At 39.2% G+C, this 20,782-nt stretch overlaps 3 protein-coding genes and 1 long non-coding RNA gene across 4 annotated transcripts; 1 reads left to right on the top strand and 3 right to left on the bottom strand.

Annotated features, from left to right (window-relative positions):
- Window positions 1-412: 412 nt before the first annotated feature.
- Window positions 413-2,835, bottom strand: LOC133729677 (polyphenol oxidase, chloroplastic-like). Its single transcript, XM_062157243.1, has one exon. It carries the CDS (start codon window positions 2,420-2,422, stop codon window positions 608-610), a length of 1,815 nt encoding a protein of 604 aa, XP_062013227.1. The 5' UTR covers window positions 2,423-2,835; the 3' UTR covers window positions 413-607.
- Window positions 2,836-7,616: 4,781 nt separating this feature from the next.
- On the bottom strand, window positions 7,617-9,714 carry LOC133729676 (polyphenol oxidase, chloroplastic-like). The gene has a single exon (XM_062157242.1). The coding sequence runs from the start codon at window positions 9,634-9,636 to the stop codon at window positions 7,849-7,851; it is 1,788 nt and encodes a 595-aa protein (XP_062013226.1). The 5' UTR covers window positions 9,637-9,714; the 3' UTR covers window positions 7,617-7,848.
- A 2,739-nt stretch (window positions 9,715-12,453) lies between these two features.
- LOC133729675 (polyphenol oxidase latent form, chloroplastic-like) lies at window positions 12,454-14,562 on the bottom strand. Its single transcript, XM_062157241.1, has one exon. It carries the CDS (start codon window positions 14,380-14,382, stop codon window positions 12,625-12,627), a length of 1,758 nt encoding a protein of 585 aa, XP_062013225.1. The 5' UTR covers window positions 14,383-14,562; the 3' UTR covers window positions 12,454-12,624.
- Window positions 14,563-18,154: 3,592 nt separating this feature from the next.
- LOC133733865 (uncharacterized) lies at window positions 18,155-19,874 on the top strand. Its single transcript, XR_009857948.1, has 4 exons — window positions 18,155-18,434; window positions 18,519-18,544; window positions 18,636-18,668; window positions 19,400-19,874. It is a non-coding gene; the product is annotated as an uncharacterized LOC133733865 (long non-coding RNA).
- The last annotated feature ends 908 nt before the right edge of the window (window positions 19,875-20,782 follow it).

Below are 20,782 nucleotides of genomic sequence, written 5' to 3'. Positions count from 1 at the left end.
TCTGGGTATATGGTGTTCTTTTTGTAGAATAGGATGCTTGTATGTCCTAAAAAATAGCTCTTTCTGTCGACCCCATAGGGGTGTGTCGTTTGGTACTACTTTTTTTTTTTTTGATCAGGTAGTTAGCTGTTAGTAACTCACACACCCATACAGTGGTATCCCAGTGCCAGGACACCTGCACCGACATTGCGGCGAAAGCCAGGCAAAGTCAGACTAATCCACTGCACCGCAGACGCACGAATCCAAAGGATCCCTCAAATCTGTTGGCCACGGAATGAAGCTGGGATTCGAACGCTAGACCTGGGGGTTCCAGACTAGGGCACTAGGCCGTTCGACCAACACACCACATCACGTGGTTTTTGGTACTACTTATTGAATTATAAAATCAAGTTGACCTTTTTGATTAAAAAAAAAGAGTAAAAGATTATCTTCATCATACATTGCTGAAAACACAGAAGGTACATCGTTTTTCAAGTGGTGAAAATGCACGGAACTGCCACACAATCATGATTATTTATACACGCACGTTTGATTATTCGAAAACCAAATACTAATCACCAAATTGGAGAATCACAACACACATCATGCCACCTCACCCAGTAATGGTTTAATCTGAAAACTCAATCTTGATGCCGCCAATCTTGACTTTCTCAGCCCCATACCTTGGAATCAAAGTCACCACGACAGTCTCATCGTCCTCGGCTTCCAAATCCTCCAGCAAATCTGTCAAACCTAACCTCAAGATAGTGTTAATCTTCTTGGTATGCTTATGCCTGTGCGGCACACTCACAAAGCTCCCAGCAAACTCACTCTTCTCCGGTCCACTCGGCAAGTCATCCTCATCGTTCACATACACATCAAACTTTACCCCCACGTCTCTGTCAAACTCAATCCCTTCAATCACCAATACCTCCTCCTCGTGGTCCTTCTCCTTCTGGCTCCTCTTCTTCTGTTGTGGCCTGGCCACTGCAATACTAATCTTTGACGCCAAGCTTATCGGAAAATGAGCCCCTGCCACTACCTTGGTGGAAGTCTCCGCGGCGTGAGCCACGCCATGGAGCTTGTGACCTAATTTCTTTATGGCATCCTTGATACGGCGAGGAGTCGGCTTGTGGCTTACCCATGGGATGTCTACGTCTTGGTACACATACCCTAGCTTCTTGGAATCGAGGCAGTCACGTACCTTCACGCGCACCATATTCGCGTTCTCATCATAAAACAAAAACCCGGAGTCCAACCAATCAGAGTCGGTGAAATCCGCTCTTTTGCCTCCTAGGGTCTTCCACAGGCTCCACAAACGGTCAACGTTAGAGTGGTGAGAGAAAAATATAGGGTCTCTACCGGCAGAGTAGAAGTTTCCCATGTCCTCAAGATTCGGCTGGGTGTTGTCGCCGGTCCAAATGTGGACCGGTCCATGTGGAGTAGTCTCTATTGATCCGCCTCCGGGGCTAGGCTCGTCCCCAGCCCTGTAAGGGCTTCCAAAGAACAGCTTAGGGTTCTTGGCGTTGGACACCATTTGCCTGTACATGATCTTGAGGTTGGTGTTGATTTGAGTTTCGTTGGAGACGTTTTCATCCTTGAGATTGTAGTTGAGGTCAATGAGCCTCGGCGGCTGGTGGTTGGCATTTCGGAACTTGTCATAGAGCGGCGACTTAGGATTGGCAAACAAGCCTGGGAGCTGCATGCCAGCCGGAGCATCCCAGTTCCAGAAAGGCAAGGCAAACGAGGGGTCATTGATGAGCTTGCCTAGGATTCTCTCGTAGAAGTACAAGTAGTATCGGTGGAAGGGAAAGAATAGCCATGATCCGTGGATTTGGAGCTCGAGATCGGGAAAGCCAGCTTGGTCGTAAGCTCCGTCACAATAAGCACAGTGAATGTTCGCTTGTTGCTTGAAGCTACGTGGATCGTCATCGGGGAGAGCTTTCATGAGCTCGATGGCCTTGGAGTATTTCTCAATGTAGGCTTTGTCAACGGCGTGAGCTGCTGGCCTGACGCGGAGTTTATACTGTGGTGGGAGCTGGAAATCGATTATCTTTTTGGCTATCGGTGGGCAACAATCAGTTGGTTGTGCACCTGTAGGCAAGTCTGCGGCCCCACACTTGGAGACATCAGGAGGAGCCACAGGCTTGGCAAAGGCAAAAGGGTCAGTGCCAAGACCGGCCACGCCATACAGACCTCCGAGACCGAGAAGCACATTTCTCCTGTCTACGGTTTTGCCCAAAGGTTGTGCATCGTCGGAGTTGTTGGACGGGTTTTGGTCACTGTTTGTGGCTTTGCATGAGACTCTACTGCATGCATAGGAATGCCTGGGTTTTCCAATTAAGGAAATTTGGGAATTCTTTTGACAGAAGGAAGACAGAGAAGTTGTAGTACTGGGAATGGTACTTGAGGTGGTGACTAGTGGAGGTGACAGAGAAGCCATGGCCTCTGAGTTTTAGGTATGATGATAAAGCTCGAAGGAGGTTTGCTTTTATAATGAATCTTGGGTAGTACAATATTTCTGTCTGATATGATATCAGTATAGAAACAGACAAGTTGGCAGTTCTATCAGTTGACAAAGGATGATAAATTAATGAAACCAATCCCATACACCTCCTGGAGTCGTGGTACATACAAATAAGAACTTAGAACCTTCTTTAACAGAAGAATACCAAGTTAAAGGTACCCAAACATGTCATCTTTTCATTTTCTTTCATTATTTCTTCGTTCTTTCTTTGAGTCCCTTCTTCTTTTCATTTAGCAAAATGGTACTATGATCAGCACCATTTATTTCGATCTCTTATAATTGTTCTTAATTAAGGAGTTGTTTGTGCAAAAGTTGATCAAATTATGTAACAACTTATTGATTATATTGTTATTACCATCACTTAGTTGTTAACTGAAATATGTTGTTCATCCTCAAAGGATAATTCTTAAGTTCACCGAGGTTCTTAGCTCATTCACCCCCTGGTCAGCCAATCATGTCTTGACGTACTAATTGACGTACCAAAAAAAAAAAAAAACTATTTTTGCGTTAATTCACGTCGTTCCGTTCACACAATTCATATTTCCTCACTATCTCCCTAACCTCCTGACTTTTTTTTCTTTTTCTTTTTAAAAAAAAAAACCCCACCCCATTCCCACCCTTGATGGGGCTCGAACTCCTGACTTCTCAAACCGAAACTTGGAATAATCCCAAAGCTGAAAGCTTAGAGTTTTCTTGAATTCTCTCATATTATCCAAGAAGAAGCTAGCGAACTAGAATGATATTCAATTTAATTAATTCTTTCAAAAATGGAAATATGAAAATAATTTAATATTTGTGTTGTAGCAATTTCGGAGAGACTAAGAAAGTCTTCTCTCATTTTTTTTTTTTTTTTAACAAAGCACTAACAAAGTCTTCTCTTATTAAAGAACAAAGTCTTGAATAATTAGTTTATTACAACATTACTTATAAAATGGAATACATTTTTGAATAGAATAGTTGTAATTAATGTTGAGAATATATACATCCCACATGGGAAAAATGGGACCTTGCCTATGGGTTTATAAGGGTTTGGGTCACTCCATCCATTGCCAATTGGTTTTGGATGTGAACCCTAAATTACTTTATCGTGGTATCAGAGCGGGTTATCCCACGTGTGCATGCCTCGCGGCCACACGGGCTCCACGTCACCCAAAGTTGTCCACGTGTATGGAGTTGTCCAAGTGTATGGCTTGAAAATTCGCCACATGGAAAAAATGGGACCTTGCTTATGGGTTTATAAGGGTTTGGGCCACTCCATCCATTGCCAATTGATTTTGGATGTGAACCCCAGATTACTTTATCAATTAACTCATGTAGCTGCCGGTGATAACCGTTAAATATGTGATTGTTTGTTATAAGATGATCGATCTATATATGATGTAGGACGAGATTTTAGCCGATTTCAACCAAAAATCTCGAAAAGAAAGAAGCGTCTTCACATTAAGAAGAATAATTTGAATATTGGAAATTGGTATTCAAATAGGCTTCTTAATGATGGAATTAATCATAAATTACTATTTTGGATATATCGGGATTCTCGAACAAAATCTTGGTTGGGATTCCAATTATATATTTGCGTAATATTCTTTAGTATCTAGGATTTTATTTCTGATTTTTATTTAATGAGGTTTAATTAGGTTTTCTAGTTTTAGTCTATAATAAATTATTGTTTTTGTTTTCTAGTTGTATTAGGTTTATGATATGTGCCCTATATATAAGGCACCTCTTAGATTGTAATTTTCATTCAAGTTATCAATAAAAAAAAACCAAATATTAGAGAAGTCTCTCTATGTTTCTTACGGCTGTGCCCGTAATTGCTAGTGGATTCTAGCTCATCTCATATGGCTTTCGACGCTTGACGGAGCCTCTTACTATCGTGTTCACGCTTCCCGCATCATTTGGTATCAGAGCGGGTATCGCCCGCTCCTTAGCAGACGACGGTCCAAGGGAGAAGTTCACTACCGCCAACCTCAACGACGCTGGTCGTAGAGTATCTATCAAATATAGTTTTGTTGAAGAGGAACATGCCAAGGGATTCGCCCTAGGACAACCTCATCAATCCAAAAAAAAAAAAAAAAACATGGAACGTTGGATATTCACAACGCCGGATTACGACGACTTTCGAACTACATGTATCATCAACGACAAGGTATGCTCTGTAATAATTGACAGTGGTCTACGAGAGAACTTTGTAGCAAACAAAGTTGTGGATTATTTTCAATTACCGACAGTGAAGCTGAGTGATCCATACTGGATTCCATTTGGGGAGGATGAATATGCACAAGTAACAGAGGTTTGTAAAGTTCCTGTCTCTATGGGAAAATTTTATAAAGAAGATGTTACTTGTCATGTGATTGACATGGATGACACTAATGTGCTTTTTGGAAGACCATGGCATGAAAGCGTCAAATGTGGTTATTGCAAAGACAACACGTATTTATTTAGGTGGGAGTCGCACAAAATTAAAATCAAGCCTAGAAGGAAGAACGTCAAGAATGACCATCCTGAGGTGTGTGAAAAGGAACATGAAGAAGCAACTTTGAAGATTGAAGAGAAACTCATTAAGGATAAGGAAGCTGATTCATTCATCACATCGATATCCATGTCATGCATGCCTAATTGTGTTCAAGATCAACCCAAGGAGAAGTCATTGCCCATTCCTTTTCAAGTGGAGGAGTTCAAGTTTCAAGATGCTTATTCTAAACTTGTCTACGGTATTGGATTCATGATGATACCTTTTAATTTCGAGAATATTGAAGTTGATGGCTTATCATGTTTTATTCCTACTAATGATCGAGCTGCATTCAAGAGGAACTCGAGGTCGAGTTCTTTTCAAGTGGAGGAGACTGATGTAGGACGAGATTTTAGCCGATTTCAACCAAAAATCTCGAAAAGAAAGAAGCGTCTTCACATTAAGAAGAATAATTTGAATATTGGAAATTGGTATTCAAATAGGCTTCTTAATGATGGAATTAATCATAAATTACTATTTTGGATATATCGATTCTCGAACAAAATCTTGGTTGGGATTCCAATTATATATTTGCGTAATATTCTTTAGTATCTAGGATTTTATTTCTGATTTTTATTTAATGAGGTTTAATTAGGTTTTCTAGTTTTAGTCTATAATAAATTATTGTTTTTGTTTTCTAGTTGTATTAGGTTTATGATATGTGCCCTATATATAAGGCACCTCTTAGATTGTAATTTTCATTCAAGTTATCAATAAAAAAAAACCAAATATTAGAGAAGTCTCTCTATGTTTCTTACGGCTGTGCCCGTAATTGCTAGTGGATTCTAGCTCATCTCATATGGCTTTCGACGCTTGACGGAGCCTCTTACTATCGTGTTCACGCTTCCCGCATCAATATATTATCATTTGTGTCATACAAGATGGTCTTACAAATTTTTGAGATTATATTGGTTCCACCTCATCGCATAGTGAATTAGTGATGCATTATGAGGTGTTAGGTATGACCCAAAATTTGTCTTTTTACGGAAAGCTTCGTTTCCAATCTAGCTTTAGAAACGAGTATGGGAATTCTTTTCTCTTCTGCTACGAGTGTATACCATATAGTTCAAACTTGGTTTCTTTCACGAGTAGTTGAGATTCTAGCCATGTGACAAAGATTAGGTTGATTGAAATAACCTCTTATATATGTTTTAAATTAAATTGGTTGTGTTAGTGGAGAGGTTTTAGAAACCAAATCCATTATGCAATTGGATAGTATATAAACTATGATGGCTGCCAGAAGCAAAAATTTGTTTAATTATTTCGTAGTAATATTATTTATGTTGACATAGGTTGTACACTATTATCTAAAAATACTTGCACATCACATCGTCAAAGAAAGTATATATACACATAGTGGCCTTAATTAATTACTATCATATTTGTTCGTTCTCGATCATTTACTTAGATATGAATGCAAAACTTTCATGTATATGTGATGATGGTCATGCATGTTGATTATGATCATCGCGATGATAAAGATAATATTGGAGACGCTAGAGAACTCAATTAGGGGATGAAATTAGCTGTCCTAGATTTTTGCGTCTCAATTCTGTCCCCTAAACATGATTGGTCCACAAAGATTAAAAAATGAGACAAAAGATTAAATTTTTTTTTTTTTTAATTTCTGTGAACCAATCATGTTGAGGAGACAGACTAACCACTGCAAGTGGCCTAGTGGTTCTTGCCTAGTTGGGTGTGCTCCCCAACCTTGGTTCGAACCCCGAAGCTGTCAAAGTGGCCAGGCACTGTGCTGCAATGCACAGTTGGAGCATTTCACATGCACCGAAGGGGTTTATCTTGGGCCTAGGAAGCCTTTGGGTTCCTTTTGACAAAGTCAAAAAAAAAAAATGTTGAGGAGACAGAATTTGGATAGAATAATGGAGACAGCAGATTTCATCCCCTCAATTAGGGGTATAGCTGCTAGCTGGTCTGGGTTTGCTGGATTAGTTTAATTTAAGAGAACTTAATTAATTAACACTTGTCGAGGACTTTATGCTATTGGGTTCTCTCCCCACCACCCTTTCCTTGTTCATTCCCCAATTATTACTATATTATTATTTCTTAGTCAAATTGTTTAATCCATATGATTCGTCTACCTACCTCCAGCACAATAAAATTTGAATTTGAATTTAGTTGTAGATCTGAAAACATGCACCTAGAACCAGATGGATTCATTTACCTATATTATAGACCGGCCAGGAGCGTCGAGGTTATCACCACGACTTCCTTAAGTTCCATGATAAACATCAAGTTGATGGAAACCATTATCACTTTATTGAAAGGAAAAACAAAGAAGTTTACGTATAAGTTCACATTAAATTGATCGATTTGGTCAAAGATTAAAAACTGCTAAAGTATAGATTTAACTTTGAGCCAGTCTCTGTCTTAGTTTCTAAGCAAACAAGCAATAACAATATATATATATATTAGCATATTCTTTTTGGGAGTATATGGTGGTACAAGTTGAGATGATCACGGAATTTAGGGTTAAGGTTCATGCAAATTTTTTTTTTTTTTTTGGCAAGATGTTCATGCAAACTTCAACGGTCTTATCTATTGGTATTGGTACGTAGTAGCTAGAGAACCCTATTCCGGTAAAATGAGCTAGACTAAAATTGGGTACACGTGTATTTTTTTAGTGGTGGAAATGCAGGAAAATGCATTCCACATCAAGTTTATTTGTACAGGAAAATTTGATTATTTGAAAGAAAGAAAAAACAACGAAATTGAAGAATCTATCATGTACCACCCCAAGGTGATCAATAGCTAGCTAGATATAGATCTAAACCAACAAGGATGGTGCTTCCTGACTCTGGGGTTCAATAATTTAAGAAGCAAATTCAATCTTGATGCCACCAATCTTGACTTTCTCCGCCGCATACCTTGGAATCAAAGTCACCACCACCGTCTCATCATCCTCGGCGTCCAAATCCTCCAGTAAGTCCGTCAAGCCCAACCTCAGAATAGTGTTGATCTTCTTCTTGTGCTTATGCCTGTGCGGCACACTAACAAAGCTTCCGGCGAACTCACTCTTGTCCGGACCACTCGGCAAGTCATCCTCGTCATTAATGTACACATCAAACTTCACCGCCACATCTCTATCGAACTCGATTCCTTCGATCACCAATATCTCCTCCTCGTCTTCCTTCTGCTTCTTGCTCCTCTTCTTCTGCTTGGGCCTTGGCACCGCCACGCTAATTTTTTGGTTCAAAGATATAGGAAAATCAGTGATCTTCACCACCTTGGCTGATGAGGTGGCGGCGTTAGCCACACCGAGCTTCTTGGCTATATTGCTGAATGCCACCTTTGACCTTCTCGGCGTTGGCTTGGAGTTCAGCCATGGAATCTCCACGTCTTGATACACATAGCCGAGATTTTTGGAATCAAGGCAGTCGCGTACCTTCACGCGTACCATGTTTGCATTCTCGTCGTAGAATAGGAAGCCGGAGTCTAACCAATCAGAGTCGGTGATGTCTTTGTTTTTGGGAGCTAGGGTCTTCCATATACTCCACATCCTATCAACATTGGAGTGGTGCGAGAAGAAAATAGGATCTCTACCGGCGGAGTAGAAGTTTCCCATGTCCTCAAAGTTGGGCTGGGTGCTGTCACCAGTCCACAAGTGGACTGGCCCGTGTGGGGTTCCCTCGATAGAGCCACCACCGGGGTCAGGCTCGTCCCCAGCCCTGTAGGGGTTGCCAAAAAAGAGCTGAGCGTTCTTGGCGTTGGACACCATTTGACGGTACATAATGCTTAGGTTGCTGTTGATTTGAGTTGTGTTTGATGTCTTGTCCTCGGTACCGTTGAAATCGAGGTCGATCAGGGTCGGCGGCTGGTGAGCGGCGGCCCTGAACTTGTCGTAAAGCGGTGATTTGGGATTGGCGAACAAGGCAGGCAACTGCATGCCAGCAGGGGAGTCCCAGTTCCAGAACGGCAAAGCAAATGTCGGGTCGTTGATGAGCTTACCCAAGATTCTCTCGTAGAAGTACAAGTAGTATCTATGGAAGGGAAAGAAAAGCCATGAGTTGTGGATTTGGAGCTCAAGATCAGGAAACCCGGCTTGGTCATAAGCACCATCACAATAAGCACAATGCACGTTGGCTTGTTGCTTGAAACTACGGGGATCATCGTCGGGGAGGGCTTTCATGAGCTCCATGGCCTTGGTGTATTTTGCAATGTAGGCATCATCCACGGCGTGAGCCGCTGGCCTAACACGCAATGAGGTTGGCGAGGGCAGCTTGAAGTCGATGATCTTTGAGGCCGCTGGCGGGCAACAATTCGTCGGTGTTACGCCATTAGGCAAGTCTGCCGCCCCGCATTTTGACACGTCAGGTGGGGCGACGGGCTTGGCAAAAGCGAAGGGATCACTTCCAAGGCCGGCCACCCCATATAGGCCTCCAAGACCGAGAAGCACATTTCTCCTGTCGAACTTAGCTACAGAAGGTTGTGCATCATTTTGGTCGCTATTTGCGGCTTTGCATGAAACCCTAGTACGGATGCACTGCCTAGGTTTCCCGATTAAGGAAATCTGAGAGTTTTTGTGGGAGAAGGGAGAAAGGGAAGTTGTAGTAGAGGAAATGGTAGTCGTGGTGACTAGTGGAGGTGAGAGAGAAGCCATGGCCTCCGATATGATGGAAAGCTCAAAGGAGGCATTGGTTTTATAATGAAATTTGGGTCATACTTTTCTCAGTTTCTGTTCAATATCCATGCAAAGTTAGTAAGATGAAAGTTGCAGCTTGATCTAGTTGACAAAGAATGATATAAAATTACGACCAAGGCTTGCACCACGTGGGGGATATTTAATATATACGAGCTGACGACGAATCTTCTGTCTGGTAGACAATTAATGTTAATTAGCGTCTTAATCCGATGGAGGTGCTTATTTTTTTAGGATAAGATGGGAGAAAGTGGTCTTTGATTAATACCAAAAATTGATTAAATATCCAAAGCTTTAAAGTGGACTACCATCATCGGCCGGTGATATCAAGACTAATAATTTTGAATGAGATAATAAGGGACTGTAAACGTACTCGATCTTTTAGTAAATCGAGAGGTATCTTTTACTGTAAACTCTTCTAATTTAATTATTATTATTATTATTTTTTTTTTTTTTAAATTGTGTTAGTAGTGAGGCTTAGTCATACCAAACAATTATGCAACATGTAGAAAACTAATGCCTACCAGAAGGAAATTGTTTGTTTAATTTGCACAACATGTAGAAAATTGAAACTGATCATGAAGACTGCTTCAATATATTATGCATTCGTCCATCATTTTCTTCCATACAGAACATGGCCACCTCTAAAACCTTTAGAATATGACCATTGGCCGGTTGCCATAGTTAAACATTTATAAGTATGACTTATAAGTATATCCCATCCCCTTATTCCTAGCTTGCAATATATGACTCCATTTTCGTAACTTTAGTGATATTGATGATGACGATAACGAAGCGGCAAGATTAATCAAGTTGTGGATAGTTTATTTCATAACTACATAGATATGGATATCCATATCTGTACTGTAATTAACTTCAATATGATACGTACAGAAGGTCTGAATCTAGAAAGGTGATAATTTCGTTTAAGGAGAAATTAAGTCACATGTGCCCATGTGATTTAATATGTTTGCTAGTTTTTGGATTTCTCATCCCCCACCTTCTCCTCCACCTCCTGGTTCATTCCCCCTATAATTCAATATTATTTTAGTCAATTCTATAATGATGAAAGATTGAATTGCATATTCACCAAAAAAAAAAAGATTGAATTGCATAGTTTCGTACACCAGGCATTGATGTTGGCACCAGGACTCCATCTAATTAAGTTTAAACAGCTAGTTGAAGGTAACTAGTGGCACTAAGACGAAGAGGTTTACAGCAATTAATTGGATCGAGTTAAGTTAATCTAGTCAAAGATTAGAAAACAAAGCAAATCAATCTACTAACCCAGCTAATTAAGTTTACTTTTACTTTTAGGCCATACGTCGTTGTCTAAATTAGAAACTAGGGTAATCGAAGAAAAATTGCAACATTAGATAGCTAGGTTGACGGGGCAATCAGAGTGAATAATCGCCGAATCGTATATAAGCGGGAAAATGGACATGATCACTGACTTTGTTTCACCTGGTCAAGCTTCTACGTTCATATTAATTGGTATTGGTCCAAATATATTTATGTAGGTAAGCTAATTAATAGTGATTTTCGTAGAAAGTTAGGCTCTTGTAGTTGGTTTATATTTTACTTCTTAGTTTCGTTTCTTCCACGACAAGTTAATATTACCGAAACCCAATTAGATTTTGCATTTTTTCCACAGTCTAAACACGAATTAGTCTTCATGCATGTTATATTCATAACATGTTCTATAAGTATATAAATATATAAGGATAAGACTAGTTTCTAAAAAGAAAAAAGATAAAGAAATAAGACTAGTTGATGTGAAACCATCGTAGAAATAGAATCCTAGATTGAGAAGCAAGCAATGTGGGAGACTAAATCCTTGGGTTACAAAAGTCTTTCATCGATGCTCATGTCAACAGAGTTGTTGGTTTTGTATTTGACAAGTTGTATTGTATTCTACTATATACATATATATATATATATGCATTCACATTGAGATATAACGGTTAGTGATGATAGAAGAAGGTTAATTATGCCTTCTTCTAGCTATCAGACTATTTATCTAGCCATGTCATACATGTGTGTACAGTATAAGTTTTCTCTTTCTTTTTACATTATTTTGGAGCGTGGTTTCTGCTTACATAGTTAGAAACAATTTTGGGTTTCTTTTTCTTATATTATTGTCTAGCTAGAAGATATGGAAAATAATGGAAACTTTGAAACTGATGCTTCTACTAGTAACACATCACACGGGCCTGGACAGGAACTTTAAGAATTGTTGCATATATAGGAGTCCAAAGGCCTCTTAAACAAACCAATGATATACAGCCTGGCCCACGTTGATCTCTAAAGGAAGAATTGAAAGTGTACTGCAAGTACGTACTATCTCTTCAAGCTGTACTATAATATAGCATACTCATGTACTGAATAAGCTCGTTTTATCTATAAAACACTGAGATTAAAAACAACCAGAAGATCCTGCTAACAGTTTTCTTTGCTTTGAGTGCGCTTAATATCGCATTCTTTGATGACTTGATGCAAGCAAATGATGAGCTCCGCAAGGAGGTACGTCTTCTTAACTAGCAGCTAGTTTCACAAGAAGAGGGCTTAAGTGTGAAGTAGTTGCATCAATAGTGAGGCAGTACTACTCAAGCACTCGATCACCATCCTCAATATTATCACCCAATTTATTCTGGCATTATTTATCTATATATACGATACTTATTATTTATGTATCACAAAATTTTATCATGTGCTCCAAAAATTATGATATTATTGTAGAATCTCTATTATCTTTTGCATATAAAATTACTTAATCAATCAACGATAAACTTTATGTTTTATGGTGGAAAAAGGAGCAGCGGTGTTACGGGTCAATTACAAGTTGCACCACAAGAAACAAAAAACATTCATCACATGGTAGAAAACACGTAGTAGTACTCAAGAGTCAAGAGTACAACCTATGCACGCACGATCAACGATTAAACATGATCAGGTGGTAGTAATAAGCTCGATCTTCAGCCCACCAATGGTGATTGGCCCTTTCCCAAACTTCGGCACCAACGTCACCACCACACTACTATCCTCCTCCGCCCCCAAATCCGCCAGCAAATTCGTTAACCCCAACCTCAAGTTCGTCTTGATATTCTTCTTCGCCCTATGCGGCACGTGCACAAAACTCCCGGCAAACTCCGCCTTGTCCTTCCCGCTCAGCACATCCGCATCATCATTCACATACACATCAAACTTCAACATCTTGCTTCCAGGGAACTCGATACCACTGATCACCAACACCTCCTCCTCCTTTGCCTTCTCCGCCGTTGTCCTCTTCGCCACCGAAGGCCGCGCCACCTCAACACTAATAGTTTCACTCAACGTCGCCGGAAACTTCGTAGTCAAATCCGCGGAGGAAACCGTTGCCTTCCTTTTATTCTTCGACTTCCTTGCCGTAGGCTTCGACTTCAGCCACGGGATCTCCACGTCCTGGTACTTGTACCCGAGTTTCGACTCGTCCAGCGAGTCACGGACTTTGACTCTGACCAGATTCTTGTTCTCGTCGTAGAACAAAAACTCGGTGTTAAGCCAATCAGTTTTGGTGATATCAGTCCCACCTCGCGCTTTGTAGATAGACCACATGCGGTCTACGTTGGCATGGTGAGAGTAAAACAGAGGATCCCTCCCGGCTGAGTAGAAAGCTCCCATGTCCTCCCCATTAGTCTGAGTAGGATCTCCCGACCAGAGATGGATGTTGTTATGTGGAATACTCTCGATGTTTCCGGCGCCGGGGTTCGGGTCGTCGCCGGCACTGTAGGGCTCACCAAAGAAGAGGCGGTGAGAAGTGGCCTTAGAGACCATTTGCTGGTACATGGTGGTGAGGTTCTCCTTGATTCTAGTCTTGTCATCGGTGTCATCATCGGTGCCACCATAATTGAGGTCTAGAAGCTTCGGGGGTTGATGCGCGGCGTTTCGGTATTGGTCGTACAGAGAGGAGGTGGTGTCGGTAAAAATAGACGGCATGTACATACCGGCCGGAGCGTCCCAGTTCCAGAATGGAAGAGCGAAAGTGGGGTCGTCGATGAGCTTGCCCATGATCTTCTCGTAGAAGTAGAGATACCAACGGTGGAAAGGGAAGAAGAGCCAACAGAAGTGGACTTGGATTTCGAGGTCGGAAAACCCGGCCATTGGATACCCACCGTCGCAATACGAACAGTGGACCATGGCCTGCTGGGCCAGGCTTCGTGGGTCGTCTTCGGGAAGGGCCCGCATGAGCTCGACGGCCTTTTTATATTTTGCCAAGTACACGGGGTCTTTTGCGACATCCTGACAAGCGAGCCTGGTGCGCAATGGACCCGGGTCGGGTAGCTTGAAGTCAATGATTGTGGTGGTTTTTGGCGGGCAGCAATCGATAGTTGAACCATCAGGCTTGTCCGCCGGACCGCACGTGGCTAAGTCCGGCGGTGGCACAGGTGCGGCAAATGCAAACGGATTGGTTTCAAGACCCACCGTGCCGTATAGCCCGCCAGCACCCAAACCGATGAGCATATTTCTCCTGTCCAATTTTCCCATAGCATCTTGATTTTGGTCATTGTTGTTTGTTGCCTTGCATACAAAGCCTTGCTTAGGTTTTGTAATTAAGGAAGACTTTTGGGATTTCTTGGGAAAGAAGAGAGTGAAAGAAGTGATGGAGGTTAGTGAAGTGGAGTTGGGGCAAAAGATTGTAGCAGTGGGTGGTAGAGGAGGAGAAGACATGGCTATGGGTCTTGCTTTTGTTGCAACAATGAATACCACATATCTCAGCTTTTATAATGACCAATTAGCTGTGCTTGGGACCTCTGGTCAACAGTGAATATGAATTAACAAAGTGAAAGAACAGCGATTGTTGCAAGAATTCTACCCCAGTCGGCTTTCTTACAGTTTCCTTGACAACAACTCCATTAATCCAAAAGATTGAGTATGGTTACAAACAAAATAGAAATGAGACATGCAGTGGAATTAAAACACGTTGAGAACTGAATATCTATCACTGTCGACGTTTAAGTGTAATTACAAAACAAATACAGAAAAATGTACATGTCTCGATCTAAATTTTTAAAATTCATTTTAATAAGATATGATTTGTTTGGTGCAATTTGACTACCCTTTTTTAGATAATCTTTCATGGAAGATTCAATTAATAAACCATTAATTTCGATCATGTCACAACATTAATATATGGGTGATATAAGCATATGAAATAAGAAAGACTTCAGATGGCTGATGGCTTGATTAAGTCTTCAAGACCCACCTAAGCATTGCTAAAAAAACCTAATCATGATTGAGATTGTTTCTTTAAATATCTTTTTTCTTTTTTTTGAATAATGGGGTTTGGAACCCAGTCAGGCTGGGAGGCTCATCCCCACGCCTATATTATTATTTATTATATTTTGCCGCATCAGGGGGAATGCGGCAAAATATAATAAATATCTTGTACACCACAATCATTATATTTTATTTTTAAATATCTTTTTATTTGAATGATGTTTTGTCTATCATATTCAATTAATTTCACCTTGTACAAGCAAGTCTTGAAGGGTTGTGATCCTGAATAATCTTGTTTTTTTTTTTTTAATCCTCCGTTGCTTTGATTAATGCATGCTTTGGTAGGTGCATATACACATGTCATGGAGTGTGTTTACCTGTGAGTTTTGGTGAGTTAGTTGGGTAAGAAATCTTCACTTCTAGCTAGGTACGTTCTCTGATTCTTCTTTTGTGTATTTTTTTTTCAACTATGGTTTCTTTTTGTTCTATGTTGTTTACATCTAGTATTTCGCTGTGATTTCGTTTAATAAATGCACTTTCAATAAATAATCAAATTAGGGTTACATTATCATTGCATATATACCAACTACGGTGGATATTTATGTGAAAGTTTAGATCGATAATGATGAATATAATCGATCTCTGTTACGAAGTAAAAGGAAACTGGAGGTCCGGGACGGAGCCGTATTATAAAGGGTTATTATCACAAATGGTACCTGAACTTTTCCTCTATTTTATCGATGGTACCTGAACTTCAATTTTGATCACAACCAGTACCCGAACTTTTCGATTTCATTTTAAATGGTACCTAAGGCCAACTTCGGTCACTATTCCGGCCAAAAAACCCAAATCTAAAAAAATAAAAAACAAAAAAACAAGTTCAAGGAAAGTCTATTACCAAAAAATCATCACTATACATGATCGCAACCCTTGAAATCATCAAAAATCATCACTATGATCGCCTCCCTTGCCGTTTTTAGTCGGAATAGTGACCGGAGGTGGCTCTAGGTACCATTTAAAATGAAATCGAAAAGTTCGGGTACTGGTTGTGATCAAAATTGAAGTTCAGGTACCATCAATAAAATTGAGGTATAGTTCAGGTACCATTTGTGATAATAACCCTATTATAAATGTAGTATTTTGGCATTAATATGATTGTTCCTCTTCACTTCTTCAGCCCTCGTGCATATTAATGTGCGTACGTGTTTACGAAAGATATGAATCATCAATCACCTAGCCTTAACCTTATGACAAAGAGAATATATATCACACTCCCCACAGGCCCACACTATGTAAGACATAAGCAAAAGCAAAAGCAAAAGCAAAAGCTGAATTGTTCTCCTTTCAAAAAAAAAAAAAAAAAAGATATAGCAGAATTGTAATTTGAATTAGAAGCCGAGGGCATAATCGTCATTTAATAATCCCGAGTGAACAGTTGTGAATAGTGATAGTGATCCGATTATGTTAGTTCTTCAATTTTGCTAAATATGACCGCGCCAGAGCTGCATCAAATTGTTAGGTGAGTCACGTGGTAGCTGAAGATGGATCGATGGTGAGTCATAGCAATTAGCAAACAAAACGTCAATGATCATTAACACGTGGTAGAGATAAGCATTCAATGACTCTGAAAACATTCCAAGTCAATGCAGAATTCCAAAACCCCTATACATGCATATGGACATTGTTGTTTTTAGGAATACATGCATACAGACATAGACGGCGCGGAGATGATATCAGCGTAAAGATATAGAAGCAAAATAACGAGAAGGAATATATAGTCCTGAACTTTAATTACATAGTATTTACCTGTCCAAGAGAAATAATGGCCACTATAAGAGAAAGTAGCAAAAACGAGGAATTTCATTGTGACAACCCAAAATTAGTCGCAAAAGCTTGGCAAATACGAGGAAATTTCAGTTGTCGCACATGATCCTATCGGTGACAACCAATTTGTCGCATAAAGTAGAAAATTTGCAAGAAATTGACAGTTGTCGCCCATATGACATTATGCGACACCCAATTCCTCGCAAAATATTAATTAGGCGACAATTTCTACCAATTGTCGGTTAATGTTTCTGTGACAACTTTAACTTTCTCGCAAAAGATTAATTAGGCGACGACTTCTGTGAGTTGTTGCTTAATGTTTATGTGACAACTAGATTTCTGTCACTGAAAACTAATTTAGTGACCACTTATGTGAGTTGTCGGTTAATAATTATGTGACAACCTTACCTTCCTCGCTGAAAATGAATTTGGCGACAACTTTATCGGGTTGTCGCTTAAAGTTTATGTGACAATTTGAATTTCCTCGCTGAAAATCAATTTGGCGACAACTTTATCGAGTTGTCGTTTAATGTTTATGTGACAATTTCAATTTCCTCACGAAAAAGACGACTTCTACTAGTTGTCGTTTAATGTTTATGTGACAACTTCAATTTCCTTGTAAAAGACCAATTAAGCGACGACTTTTACAGGTTGTCGCTTGATGAATATGTGACAACCTGAACTACCTCATTGAAAACCAATTAGGCGACAACTTCTACGAGTTGTCGGTTAATGTTAATATGACAACTTTAATTTTCTCGCAAAAGGCCAATTAGGCGACGAGCTCAACGGGTTGTCGCTTAATGTTTATGTGACAATTTGAAATTCATCGCTAAAACCCAATTAGGCGACGACTTCTATCAGTGGTCGATTAATGTTATGTGACATGATGTGGAAGATTATGAAGCTAGTACATCTTTGTGCAGACATGATGTGGAACCTGAAACTATTATCGTCAACAACACAAATAAAGAAAAGAATGCAGCAGATGACGGTGATTTTATTGACGATGATTCTACGGATGATGATCTTATGTTGGAGCATACTAGAGCTCTTGGTGAAGAAGAATTACTGGGTGATCATAGTGACACAAATAATGACTAGATTTATGATCCGAGTTATTTGAATTTTTTTGAGGCTTTCCATTATTATTATTATTTTTTTTTAAAGAATGTGGCTTTCCATATTAGTAGACAAGATGAAAAAAGATATTGTTTAGTATTTTTCTTAATAACTTGCTGTTTTTTTTCTTTAAATAAAATCGTGTCCAGTTTTATATATTGTTACGTAGATATATATAGAAATTAATTATACTTGTTATTCCATAATTATGAAGATATCAATCTAATTATTGTTATGATTTCGATAACTACGGTTTTGGTTATATGTATTTACTTTTTTGTCAAATCATTCTTATCCTTCAAAAGAACTTGATAACATACATTCTAGAGTTGAATTTCTTCCCGTTCTTCTCTCATACAACAGTCACCGCCCGCTCACAGAAATCTTCATCACGCTATCCTTCCTGTTCTTCTCTCTCAAACAAGCGGAAAAATTAGGCGGGATTTTGAGAGAAAAGAGAGGAGTCCTATTTAGGATTCTTCTCAACCCAAAAGAGATGGACAACAATATAAACTCATCAGAACATCAACTTCTCTGTTCAATCTTCATCTCGAAGGGTCTGTTGCAAACTATCAAGTTTTTTTCTTTCTTTCTGGGTTTTGGTTTGTATTGTTTCTGACTTTCTCTCTCTTTGTTTTCAGTTCTTTCTCCTTAACTGACGTTGCTGGTAACATGTTTCTCTTTCTCTTTCTGTAATCTCGAATTTCTTTTGTTTCTTGATTTTGATTTTTGATTCTTTCTTTTCTGTGGAACTGCAGATTGAAGGTGTTTCAAACACATCCACCAAAACGGTACATTTTCTCTTATTGTCTTATTTGGATCTACCCAAGTCTCTTATTGTTCAAAATTAGTGCCATTTTGACTCACTCGATCTCCACCCACATGCATGTCCTTTTGTTTGTCTGATCTGGATTATCACAAGCAAATCTTCTTTTCTTTGTTTTATGAAATTCACTTATGATACTAAAGCTCAAGTTCTCGATCATTAAATAGAATATGTTTTTTATTGCTTGTTGTTGTACTGTAGTCTCAGTTTTAGTTTTAGTTTTAGTTTTAGTTTTAGTTCTAATGCTTTCTAGGTTTTCTTGGTGCAATTCAATGGTTATGTTATTTTGCTAATATTAAAAAATATCTCATTTCTCTTTCCTGTTCTCACTGATCTCGTCTAAGCAAAACTTTCAAAATTAAGGTATGCTTTAGGCCTTGATTTTATGCAGGTGAGTTACCGAATAGGTTTAATTATGAGTCCATTATACAATTGCTCAAGGTTTGGTCTGTTATGAATTTTTAGTTCCAAATTTTGGTGGTTCTCATTGTTTCTGATCATATTCTTGCATCAATCAGCATACTCAATAAGTTCATTTTTTTTTTTTTTTTTTTGCTTTCTGATCTTATTCTTGCATCAATCAACATACTAGAAAAGTGTTGCGTACCACCAGGGTAAGTATCCCCTTTTTCAAGTTTCATTTTCATTTTTATGAGTGTTCTTCCCCTTTAATGTCTTTCTTGTTATGTAATGTAGATGACATTTCAAGCTCTACAAGTCAAGGCTTCCTCTACCCCTGCTGAATTGAAAAGAAAGCGTGGAAAAACTATTGGAAAATGTATAATTCAAATGATTGCTAGGAATGGCAACGAGAAGATGGAGATAATATTTGACCGGATGCATTGGGTCCCTATTACTGAATACATGTATAGTAAGTTCACTACCTCTATAGGAATTCAGGTTCGAAGTCAAGCTCCGGTATGTTACTGTGGGTGGAATAAGATTCCAACAGATATTAAGAAGACATTGAGAGAGGGATTAACAGTAAGTTAATTATTTTTTTCAACAAATATTTAGTCTTGCATTTTGTATTTTCGACAACTATGCTGATTTGACATATCTTTATAAAGATATTGGCGACAATTCAGAGTTGTCTTAAAAATGTTAAATTTCTCGCTTAATTAAATATGCGACGACTTTGGATTGTCGCAACCAGTTGTCGCCTTATGTGTTTTACTGATTGTCAAAAGCAACGAAGTTACATGGTTGTCGTTTTTTCAGTATGCGACGCAATTATAGGAGACAAACAAGAAGCCTCGCATATAGTTTTCTACAACAAATACATATGTGTCACATATTAATATATGCAACAAAAATAAACCTCGCAGTTATGTTTTGCAACAAAAAAAAGTCTCGCATATAAATTTTTGATCAAACATATAAATCTTGCAGACGGAATATGCAACGTAGACGAGGTCTCGTATATTATAAATTGTAACAAACATAAAGTCTCGCTTATAGCATTCTGTAACGCACTCACTTCCCTCACAAGATGTCATATGCGAGGAACGAATTGCGTCGCTTATTGAAAATGCAACAAACATCCAAGCCCTACATATGGAATATGTGACATAAACGAAGCATCATTGACAAGACCCACCCCGGATTTCACCCCGAAATCCGAAGTGGCCCTGCGGGGCCCACTTTAGAAGAAATTCTACCAAAAATTTGGCGGAACTTCCCCTAAAAGTAGGCTACCCAAAACCTGTAGGAAAACATTTACACTTCTAAATCATCCACCCTTATTCTCCTGGAGCCATCTGCTCCCCAAATCACAACTCCAATTTCATCGGATGTCAGTCTCAACCCAAAGACAATATTAATCTCATAGATTATCAGAGCAATACTAATCCCCTAAGTAACAAAGAAAACAGAAATAGAATGAGTACGCGGAAGCAATGCTGTTGGCTATGCCTTGACTCCATGTACGCCCGACCTCAACTAATTTCGCCTGCAAACTGGGCATTTGAAACCGAAGGGCCCAGGGGAAAAGTATATAAAAACGTTAGCGTGAGTGGACAAAAATAAATAATTTAATATGAATAAAACAAAATAAAACTTCATACTTTCCCACATTTT

This window comes from Rosa rugosa, chromosome 2, assembly GCF_958449725.1.
Source record: "Rosa rugosa chromosome 2, drRosRugo1.1, whole genome shotgun sequence".
In the NCBI taxonomy this organism is placed as follows: Eukaryota; Viridiplantae; Streptophyta; class Magnoliopsida; order Rosales; family Rosaceae; genus Rosa; species Rosa rugosa.
This window is presented reverse-complemented; position numbering and strand designations above follow the sequence as displayed.